At 58.0% G+C, this 11,702-nt stretch overlaps 1 protein-coding gene across 1 annotated transcript in view; it reads right to left on the bottom strand.

Moving 5' to 3' along the window:
• Positions 1-230: 230 nt before the first annotated feature.
• EP400 (E1A binding protein p400) overlaps positions 231-11,702 on the bottom strand; it is an 82,359-nt gene continuing 70,887 nt past the window's right edge. Inside the window, 7 exon segments of the mRNA XM_032846896.1 lie at positions 231-563; positions 1,304-1,381; positions 4,993-5,139; positions 7,014-7,138; positions 7,554-7,749; positions 9,521-9,739; positions 11,491-11,660. Coding sequence (XP_032702787.1) covers positions 291-563; positions 1,304-1,381; positions 4,993-5,139; positions 7,014-7,138; positions 7,554-7,749; positions 9,521-9,739; positions 11,491-11,660 — 1,208 coding nt within the window. The 3' untranslated portion in view covers positions 231-290.

Here is an 11,702-nt window from a genome sequence, read left to right as displayed (position 1 = left end):
GAGAGCCGGCACTACCACTCTGCAGAGACGGGAAGCTGAAGCCGCCAGCAGCACCTCCGCCGTAGGTCACCGGACATGGGCACAGGGGCACGGACCACGGCTCACCGCCCCCCGCAGAGTGGGACGCAGGACAGTAAAACGATGACACTACTTTGTTTCCGTTATAACCTCCCCGGGGCCAAACGCCTCCAACGACATGGTTCCATGGTTCAGCAATAAATAATGTGCCTGCTCCTGACTCGGCAGTGGAGTGCCCAGTGGCCCGCCCCGAGGTCAGCCCGCCGCTGCGACTAGGGGCACGGGGGCTTGGCGGGCGTCTTCAGCCGGACTGCAGGGACTCGCATCTGCAGCTTGGGCTGCTGGCCAGGGCTGTCAGAGCTGGCCGGCACCTGGGCGGGGGCAGCGACGCCGGGGTTCTGCAGCTGGCCCGCCGCCGTGGGCACCACCTGCTGCTGCATGAGCTTCTGCTGCACCACCTGCGCGGTCGCCGTCACCGTGGGGATCATCTGCACCTGCTGCCCGGCCGCCGTCGCCTGAGTCAGGGTCACAGTCTGCGGGGAGGCCTGAGCCGAACGGTCAGAAATCACACACGGCCTAGTAACACGGCCGACTAAACGTTCTTGGGGGTGGGGGGGGCGGTTCAGAAGCTTCTGTGAGATGTGAGAACCACGTGACGTATCACGGTACAACCTCTGGTTTCCGACCACACAGAAGCAGGAAGAGCCACTGAATGAAATCACTGCTGCTTTTGGGCAAAGGCGGACAGCGGGGGCCTGGAGGCGCCATTTGGCTTCTAGTGCGTTTGGTGCCTTGGAATCTACGTGCCATGGGACTTTGAACAAAACGGTATTCTGTTAAGGTGCTGCTTTACACAGCCACATTTTGCAGCAGTACATAAAAGGCAGGAGCCTGACAGTTTGGTGACAACGGTCACTGCTGTCCCCAGTAGTAGTAACACATCCAGGACCAAAGTCACCGCGAGCAGACTGTTTTGTGTTTCCCTAAAACTAAGGCATGGGGGCTTCGGCTCGGAGGACGCATCTGAAATCGCCAGCCAATTTCAGGTCCCACAGACGGACGGGCTCCTTTCGGACACCTGGCACTGAGTTTGAACTGGCTGCTCAGACTAAGTGTTGTCCCCAAATTAATCTTTTCTGAATTATGAACCTCAAAAGTGATTCTCTGATAGTTAGTCTTCTACTTTCTCAGGGCGAAAACCAAAAACCCCCCTGAGGGGAAACGTGAAGGTTACCGAAAAGCCCGTGTGGGACTCCCGGGAGGGCTGTGCGTCTGCACGTCCTACCTGCTGGGAAGCAGAGGCCACCTGCTGGATGCCGGCCACGGGTGTCTGCTGCTGGACCACTTGAGGGAGTTTGGCAACCTTTGAGAAAACAAAACAAAACAAGCCAAATGTAGAATTTACATGAACGCGTGCACAAGAAGACTGTCCCCTCTCCTTCCTTCTCAGTTCTTAATACAAAAGCAGGAACAGACCAGGGGCCAGATGCCACCGCAGAGCAATTCTCCATTTGCTGGCCGGAGGGCCTCAGCACCCGCTCCCGCGGAGGAGCACCCGCCTCCCTCGTCTGCAGAGCGGGCACCAGCAGCTCGCCTGCTCTCATCCTTCAGTCACGGCTTCTCTTTCACCAGCAACCTCTCCGGGTTTATGTAAGAGAACTACACTGAGGACAGAGTGACTCAGACTGACTCACGAAAGTCCCCTCTTCAAGTCTGGGCACCGTTCCAGGAAGGCACCCTCACCGAGAAATGATCTGGACCAAGCGGGGTTCAGCCCCGTTCCAAACGCGTGCCAACATCTCAGGGCAGCTACCGTATCACCTCGTGGTGTTTCCCTCCAGCACGATGCGATCCTTGCTCCCGACAAACCTCTTTGCCCTACGCCGCCTGTCGCACGCCATCCCACACATACATGGCTGCCTCAACACGGCAAGACGGTTCAGGCCCTATGTCTACCCTGTCGGGGTGTCAGTCCGGAGAAGCACAACAGGTCCAGAGCAGCCAGCTGCTGGGGGCCAGGATACCCCCACCGGGTCTCTAACTGGTAGGACAGGGTGAAAGTAAGGCTGCCCGAGACAGTTCTGCAGGAAATGTGAATGACATGACATACTTGTGGCAGACTCCGAGGCAGTGCTGGCTCCCCTTGTAAAACCTGAAATCACCGGAAAGCACTTTCTAGTTCACTGTAACTCGAATAAAAGTTGTAAACAGGATCTGCTAAGACAAAGAGAGCCCATGCCTGGAAGCTCTCGGCCCTGGTGGGAAAGCAAGACTTGGGGAGCAGGAGCAGGACGTCCCTGCACAGGGTGGGCTGGCACGGCCACCCACAGAGGGACTCCCAGTTTCAGAGCCAAGCGGAGGCGGGAACCCAGAGCAAGGAGCCGAGGCACGGCAGACCAGAGGCCAAGTCCAAACTCGGGCAGGACCGCTCACCAGCCCTGCAGCTGTGCCCGTCACCCAGAGGGGTCTTGGAGGAAGTCAGCTGCCTGAGGCCCTGAGCTGCTGTGGGAGGGGACACAGGTTCAGAACCGAAATGACGCTGCCTGAGACATACCAACCCTCAAGCCACAGCCGACATGGCCCTGGCAGTGCCCACGGGCGCCCAGCAGGAGTCAGCCTTCAACCCAGACCTCAAAGCAATCCTAAGATAGGCTTCAAGGAGAACTGGTTCCTGAGAAAATAACTACTACAAATATAAACACAGTTCCTGAGACAGCAGCGAAGACCCAAACTCCTTAATGTAAACGTAGCTAATAGGTGGGAATCTAATTAAAAAAGCAAAAATGGGAAAAAAAAATAGAGAAACAGATAAATGCAAAAGCAGAGTGGGAGATGTCAACGTATGCCTGCCAGTGATGGACATGGAAGGACACGGAAGTAACCGAGTAGTAACTAGACGACCTGACAAGGGCACCCGGCACCATCGTAAAGCAAGTCTCACACCTCCCACTCTGTTACAGAATTGCTGAGGGATGGGGTCCAGCCACTGTGGTCCTGGCACGGGGATGGGGGGGCTGCTGCCCCCGAGCTGGAGAAGTTCAGGTGCACACAGGGGTGGGACAAGGCACCCAAGAGGTCACGCAGCTTCAGGGACCTGTCCAAAGGCAGGCAGGACTGAGAGTCTGCAACAGGGCTAGCCGTCGGCCGCAGCTGTGAACCTGGGGTCATAGGCCTGGAGACGGACTGAGGCCTTGAGACTGGGGGAGACAAAAACCACCATAAAAAAGAACGAAAACGTTCAGCAAACTAGGTGAAAATTCTGACTCTACTGAAAGGTGATTTCAAAACTCAGACCTTGCGAAACAATCACATGAACAGGGATACAGCTGACTTCCCTACATACCACCAGCCAGGGGGGCTGCGGCCCTAGCCAGCATGGTAAAGCAGAAAAACTGGGCAAGGGAAGAGGAAGATGCCACCGCCACTTGGCGTGGGCCACCTGCCCAGGGACAAAGGAAGTGCCAGAGGCCACAGATGACTGTCCAAGAACAGGGACCGATCAAAGCAGCGAGGTTCAAAAGTCAAGGCACCAAGAGAAAGGCCCAGACAGAAAACAGTCGCCCAGTAACACACGATTACAGAAGCATCCGAAAACACCAGTCACTCAGGAACAAATCCAATCCAAGCGGTAAGACTGTCCTGGGAAAAATTCAGAACACCCAAAGGGCACTGAAAGGGCCAGATGGCAAACGATGCATCGTGTGGGTGAGTCTACGGTCAAAACGGCAAAGACATCGCTTTCCCCCTTAACGTCGTCTAAAAAGTGAACGTGGCTCCGCGTCCCGCAGACTAGCACAAGCACTGCCGCAGCGACGTACGCAAGCACAATCCCGTCGGAGTCAGAACAGCTCTGCCTGTGCTGAGTGAGCTTAGCACGCAGACTTGAAACTGCCAGGGAGGTGAGGAGGGCCACGGACAGCAGCACGTTCTCAACAGGAGGGCACGGTCTGCCCCGGGGGCCAAGGCTCACCACGTGGCCACAGGGACGGCCACACAGGGACCGCAAGGCCGAAGAGTGCCCCACACACAACCACGCACGACCTACGCCAGAGTCGCACTATGGGTCAGAAGGAAAACGGTGCTGAAAACAACAGGATATTCTAATGGGAAAACTGAGCTGAATTCCTAGTCTTACATTGTCTGGAAAAGCCCGTTCCAGGAAGATGAGAAACCTCAGCGTCAAAGAAAAATTACAGTGTTTTTAGAACATGATAGGAAAGGAACACCATGACCTCTGGGAAGAATTCCTTAAGACACAAAAGCACGATTCAGAAACAGAAAAACTGGTCACTGCAACATGTTGAAACTAAGAACTCTTGTTCCTGCAAAGACACCACAGAGTTAAGGGTGAAAATAAGTCACAAACTGGGAGCAGCCAGTGAGCGGGACGGAGACCTGAAGGCTCCCAGAGGAAGGGAACAGCGCCAGGACGACACGTAGCCGGCACTCGGCAGAAGGGAGCCCTGACCGTCAAGATTCACGAACGGCAGAACTGCAGGGCTCGGCAGGAGACGCAGGAGCAGGGCGAGGCTGAGCGGAGGCTTGCAGGGCTGGGACCGCAGCAGAAGCCTGACAGACACGCACACACTCACAGCACAGCTCCCCCACCCCAGGCAGCCACGTGCGGTGCCCACACACAAGAAACAGTCACTACTGCTGAAAGGCCGGTCGTCTGTAAGTTCCACAGGCCAGGAGCGAGGCCCAGAGCAGCCCCCTCGGCCATCAGCAGCAGAGCAATGGAGTGCCAACTCACTAAATCAGGGAGGACCCCCCAAGACGTGAAGGACAACCCCCAGAGTGTGACCCCAGCATGGCCCCCAAGCCATACTCCATGACCCCAGAGGTGGAAAAGCCAGCGAGGAGTGTCGGGGGCCAGCCACCTCTGTCCTCGCTCTCCGGAGCCCGTACGTTGACCACTCACTTTCCAGGGCACCTGCTGTCCCGCGAGCCGCCTCACGCCTGACTCGTGCTCACCTGGATCTGGGTCTGCACCTGCTGGGTCCCAGCCAGTTTCTGGGCCTGGGAGATGGGTGTGGTAAGGAACTGCGTTTTGAGGGCTGGCTGGGTGGCATAGGTGACCTTCTGTGGTTGGCCCTGAGCAGCAATCTGCTGTGCGGCGATCTGAAGGAAGAGAAGACCGCCCAGGTTAGAACCAGGCCAGGCTGTGTCCTCTTCTTGGGAGTGCCAGGGCCTCCCCTGGGCCCCCACTGCCCCAAGAGCCACAGTATGACCACTCCACACTCCCAGCACGCCTGCCCTCCGCCCAGTCCTGCAGCTGCCTGGGCGGCATGCCCAGCAGCCCCCGCCTGGAAGTCCCCCCGCCGAGATCAGGCCGGGGTTCATCTTCACGTCCTCTGTCTGCTCATCACGTGAGTGAACGTCTCTTTCCTGAATCTGACTTGAAGATTTGGGCACATACTCTAAAATACTGAGCACAAAGGATAGATAACAAACCTATAAGCACCGTCCCTGCATGATTAACTTCTAAGTTTTCTCTGCCAGAAGAACGGGACTCCTACTCCGAAGACTAAGCATACACACGGTGTGTGTTTTACAAAACCACGGTTACACACACATATTTTTCTAACGTCTCAGAACTTTTCTTTCAAATCCCGTGAACATCAGACCAAGGCTGCAGCAACCTCTCACTCAGCGGTAAGCTAAGCCCACTGGATTACCCAGGCCCACCCGGCGGTGTCCCTGTCCTCCTGTGACCAGTGCCCGTGGCAGGCTCCGACGTGAGAGCTGCCCTGCAGCCGAGCCCAAGGACAGCTGGAGAGGACTGGGGAGGGGACTGAGTGCTGTCCCTCCCGGAACTGTCCACCAGCAGGGAAGAAGGCAGCACCCAGAGGCGGGTGTGCTGACTCTCTCCATCAGAGAAGACCCCAGGCCACAGCTCTCCCCGGAAGGCAGGAGGAGGCTGTCTGAAGGGCACACGTCCAGCGCAGTGGGCTGCTGCTGGGACAGCTCCTTCCTGGGGCCCGGCCCACACTGCTCTACCAACGTCCCAGTGCCTCTGCTGTCTCCGGCCTCAAGACCTTCCTTGCCGGTGTGGCCCCTCCTGGCTGCCGGGCCCTCCTAGCTCGTCACCTCACCCTGGGCTGCTGAGGACCGCTCAACTTTCGATTCCCTGCTGTCCCCACAAACCGCAGCAGCGTCAGGGACGGGCAGGATCTCGGCCCCCACCAGATCGGGGCTCGGCTGCTGCCCACGGAGGGGCAGGACACACGCACAGCCCCACACCCGGTCAGCTCCGTGACTCCAGGTGAGTCGCTTCCTTTCTCTGATCCTGTTTCCTCAAAGTGACGTGCAGCCCTGCTCTGAGCACAGGCACCAGCGGCCCAGAGAGCTGTGAGCTCACACGGGGAGCACCTCAGGCCGGGCACCCGACCCCAGTTCCGAAAGCAGGAGGGACAATGCCCGGTGTGAACATGGAACACGCACATCTGCACCCCGGGCCACACGCTGCCAGAAGCTCACGGAGCAGAGTGCGGGGGGCACGCTCTGCTCCTGGAGGTCAGTACAGCGCCTGCCCGGGGCTCAGCCTCGACACACTGGCCTACCGACGGCTCTGCCCGGGCCCTGCCTCCGCTCAGAGCCAACTCCCAAACGTCTGAGTCAGGGGACGCTGACAGCACTCCGGGCCCCTCCGCCCGGCAAGCACACACGGGGAAAGGACACGGTCCTATCACTCTGCACACCAGGAGCCCCGGCAGTCACGCACCAAGAGCTACACCCGCACCCCTGGGCCCCTTGGGCCCAACCCAGCCACGCGATTCCATGGCCGATTTCACGGTTCCCCACCGGTTCCCGTCACCACCTTCTCCTTGCAGGGCCTTGTTGCAGCTCCCACCCCGAGACCTCTGGGCACAGGTCTTCTGTGTGTGTGGCTGCCGGGAAGCCAGGAAAGGCCCTCGCCGGGCCTTCCTGCTGTCCGTGCGCTCTGTGCCCGGCACGCGGCCAGGACGACAGGAGCCCGCCCGGGGAGCCGGTACCTTCTGCTGGACGGCGGCCGGGCCCGGGGCCGCCTGGGGCTGGATGGCTTTCTGCTGCTGCACGGCCTGCTGCTTCAGCTTCAGCAGCTGCTGTACGTGCACAGGCTGCGCCACGACGGTCTGTCCTGTGAACAGCGACCAAGACTTCAGTCACAGTGCTCTGTGGGGACGAGGGTCTCACGACCTCCCTGAAGTTCCCTCCGTGTCCCGGAACTGCTGAGCTATTCCTACTGACTGCTTTCCGTAGAAAAAGCCACACGCGGAAACCAGGCCAACACAAGACAGACGGCCCACGGCAATCCTGAAGATGTCTGTAGGCCCGCAAGGACATTCAAATAAAGGTGTGGGGAGTTCCGAATGGTAACTGGTTAGGGCAAGGGCTGCAGTTTGTCCCGGGGCACCTCTGAGAGGCACTCTGGCCAGACGGTGCCTGGACACGCTCAAAATGGGCGTCCGCACAGAAGCCAGCAGGAGACCTGTCGCCCCGCTCCGGCTCTCGGCGGGACAAGGGTGGAGGCGGAGGGGTTGCCCACGAGGTACCTGCGGCTTTCTGCGGCTGTCCGATGGCCACGCTGATCCCGGCGACGTTCATGGGCAGGGTCGTCACACCGGGCGAGGAGACCACGGCCGCCGGCACCGACACCACGGGAGGCTTGGCCAGTGCCACCTGCGCGGGCTGGGGCGCCTGAGCCTGCATCTGCCCTTGCGCCTGCAGCTGCGAAGGGGGAACCCGGGTCTAAACAGTGAAAACGGGAGAGTCCACAGATATTCGGGATGCCATGTGTCTGTGTCTTTGCAAGCACTCCCCCCGAGAGCTCAAGTGGATCAAGAGGAAAGATCCACAAAGGTGGGAAGTGGTCGTCCGCTGAGGGGCCACACTTCACAGAGGACCGCGCTATGCTTCCTAACCCATCAGCAACCAGCGTGGGGAGCCCAAAGCTGCTCGCCCGCTCTCACGCTCAGACCCTGCTACAGGGAGCCCAGGAGCCGGGCTCTGCAGCTCCTCCTCCCGGCTTCAGAACTCCGAGGAGCCCCGTCCCGCTGGGTCGCCTACAGACTCACGTCTCCCACTCCTCCGGCTACGCCTGAAGGTCAACCACCACCCCAGCCCACGACCACCGCAGCCCACAAACACCAGCCCATGACCACCCCAGCCCTTCCCGCAGACACACTCCTGCTACTCAGTGTCCTGCCGCCACCAAGCACTTGTGTCCCAAACTTAGATCTTCAGAAAACAGACCCATCTTACCTGTACAAGCACTCAGACTACCTGAGAAAACATAAAGAAGTAAAAAGCACCCCTAACCCTCAAACTCCCCATATCTGAATGTGAAGGCCAGCACCGAGCCCATCAGATGCTGGTCTTACCCACGTGACCTACTGTGCAGGTATGTGAGATGGGACAACTTAGAATACTCTGTAGTATTTGTACGGTTTCTCTCCCTTCCCAAAGTCACGGACTACCCCAACATGGGGACATAAACTCCCCAGTTAACAGGGACCTGTCTCCTCTAACGCGATTCAAACAGCAGGACTGCGCGTCCGCCCCACTGTCCTCCCTCCACTACTGCTTCCCGCAAGAAGAGAACCAGGACCGCCGGTTAAATGCACGCTGCGTAGCTCAGGGACGGGAGACCCTCCCAGAGTGGAAGCCAACCTGTTTGGCCAGTCCCGCCTGAGCAGTGCGGGTTCCCCATGCTCTGGCTGGCACCTGGGCTCGCCGCCCTTCTCTGAATTGGCATGTCTTGTGAACACGGTGAGGCCACACTGTCTTTCCCAGTTTCAGTCCATGTCTACCCTGCTTCTTAGAGACGTGAGGTCAGGGCGAGGCGCCCAGGTGAGCTGCAGGTGATGAGCTCTCGGACTCAGACAAGTTATTGACTGCGGCCGCAGGCCTCAGTTTCTGCCACCTACACACCGGAGTTCACGTTCAAACATCCACCCTGGCCTCGGCAGTGGTCTCTGGGCACTGACCACGGGACAGGGATAGAGTCAAGGGCAGCGGCTCGCCTCATGGGACGCTGTCCCTCCCACAGGACATTTGATGGATGCTTGTTGAATTTAACTGAGCTTCCCTGCCACTGTTTTCACCGCGACATTCTGCTCCTCTTCAGAAACCTCCCGCGTCTCCCTGTGCCAAGAGAGCACAGGGACACCAGAGCCTGGCGTTCTGGCCTCGTCCACCTCCCCACATGGGTCTCCTTCCCCGCAACCTCTGCTCCAACCACGTGGGCCTCGTCCCCAGCAGAAACCTCGCCCTCCCTGCGCCGACCAGCCCACCATGAGCTCTGCAAAGCTCCAGGCCTGGGAAGCAGGACGACGTGAGAGCCTCCACTTGTATTTTATCCTGTCCGAGGACAACTTAAGCTCCTGGGGGAAGGCACCCATCTTCTACTTGACTTGTAGGTCCGCCAGACACCTGACATGGTCCTCAACAAGCAGTAACAATTCAATTAAATGTTAAAAGACATAGCTTTGGAAAAACAAACGTATCAACTGGAACTTACGAGCCGGGCCACCTGGAGGTTGGCCACGGTGGTGCCCGTGAGCAGGGCTCCGGGCCGCGGGGCCGTGACCGTGGCCAGCTGGGGGCTCTGCTGCGGCGTGGGTGGCGGGGCCTGCACTTGCACTTGTGTAGCGGGCTGTGGGGGCCCTGGCGGGGCCTGCGGTGGGGGGGCCTGCTGGGGCAGCTGCAGTTTCTGCTTCTGCATTTTGATCAGATGTTCCTAAAACCCAGATAAAGTAGCTTTTCATCAATATTAACTGCATTCCATTTTTTATAAATCTCGGTTTAAGTTACTGTTGTTCTATCCATCAAACACCAAGGCAGACAGCGGCTAGCACACAATACACAAACCACCCTCCAGGGGCGTTCTGACAGCTGTTCCATGTCCCTTTATTAGAAACTCGTGTACCGCTGATGATAACCAGAAACGGTGATTGACACATGAGTAAATTTATAGCAAAATTCCTGTTTCTTCTCACTTACAAGTATGTCAACTTAAACCTGTAGTACTGTAAAATTTTTAGAAAGTCTTAAAACCATGGTCCTTCTTGAATTTTGTAAAACTTACTACGTTCATCACCTCTCAACTTTTCATTCCAACTGTTTCCAAATGACTAAATTGATGAATAAACCCCAAGTCTTTAGAAAACGTGACAGTATCGAGGCGCCTGGGTGGCTCAGTGGGTTAAAGCCTTTGCCTTCGGCTCAGGTCACAATCTCAGGGTCCTGGGATCAAGACCCACATCGGGCTCTCTGCTCAGCGGGGAGCCTGCTTCCTCCTCGCTCTCTGCCTGCCTCTCTGCCTACTTGTGATCTCTGTCTGTCAAATAAATAAATAAAATCTTCAAAAAAAAAAAGAAGAAGAAGAAGTGACAGCATCAACATGTCAAAACAGCCCAAAAACACGTTAAGGAATCAATTTTCTTTTCAGAAAACTTCTAGTGTGTAGTTCATAACTATCTGAAAATGACAGTGACTCTGGAATTGACTCAGAACAGGAAAGAGTGGAGAATCCAGACGCAGGCCAACCAGCAGGTAAGCGGGGCTCTGGCCGCCAAAGGAGGGAACGCGGGGGCACAGCCGGTCATCATATTCTGAGGAGAGGCAGGAAGGGGAGAAGGCCAGGCCAGGGGGGCGGGCAGCAACTTTCTAACTTAGCGCTGTCCCCAGACTTCCAGGCATATTCTAGAACTGGCCTGTCCAACAGGCTAGCCACAGCCATGCACACCCGCTGCACCCTTGAACGTGGCTGGTGTGACTGAGGGGCTGAACAGTTTACGTAGCTGCATCTCCTCTCTCTGGCGTGCGTGCTGGGGCTGCAGCAGGGACCCTGTGGCTCGGGCTGGCGCGTGCTCCATGGCCCTCCGGCATGCCCGCCTGTCCCCTCCGTAACCAAGAAGGGGCAGGTCTAAGGTCAGGTACTTACTGTGGCCGGCCCAGCAGCTAGCTGCAGTTCTAAAACACTGTCTTGTTTCTATCACATATGCTTCTCCACTCACTTTCCGTGCCAAGCAAGAACACGTCTCCGTTTTGGCAGGAAGACAGTACTTCCTTTCAAACTGAACGCATTTACACACACAGCTGCACAGCGGTGCACAGGATAGCAAACCCAGTGCTCAGCACTGCAAAGGAACCACGCATGAGGAGACCAAGCATCCGGCACCTCATCCTGGAGCCCGGGGCAGCACTTCCCGCCAGCATCTTCTCTGGTCGGGCACGGACCCGAGCGGCTTTCTACTTCTCCAGAGCCCGAGCGGCTGCACAGAGCCCCAGACAGCAAGCAGGAAGACAGGGCTCCCAAATGCTGTCAACAGGCCGGCCACGTGGCCACAGATGTGGCTCCGTGCAGAAAGCTGTCTATAGGAGCAGCACAAGCGCACTCCCACAAGGACAGCAGCAGACCTGTGCTTCCAGCTAAGGGACACACGGGGCCCCCCACAGCGGGTGTGCGGTTTCCTAGGAGACACTCACCGGAGTCAACTTGCCGACAGCCTTGATCTGTGCTGGTGATGGGGCCTGGCCCTGGATCTGTGGGACCTGCACCTGAGAGGGCGGCGGTGGGGGCGGCGGCGGCTGCTGCTGCCGGAGCAGCTGGAAGTGTGCGGGAGTGATGGCCTTCCCGGGCAGCTGCACCCCTGTGGCTGGGAGAGGGGACGCCGTCACGCTGCGCACACGTACTGCCC

This window comes from Lontra canadensis, unplaced genomic scaffold, assembly GCF_010015895.1.
Source record: "Lontra canadensis isolate GAN:19392208 unplaced genomic scaffold, GSC_riverotter_1.0 scaffold182, whole genome shotgun sequence".
Lineage (NCBI taxonomy): Eukaryota > Metazoa > Chordata > Mammalia > Carnivora > Mustelidae > Lontra > Lontra canadensis.
Note: the sequence above shows the minus strand (reverse complement) of the source record. Positions and strands in the feature narration are given on the sequence as shown.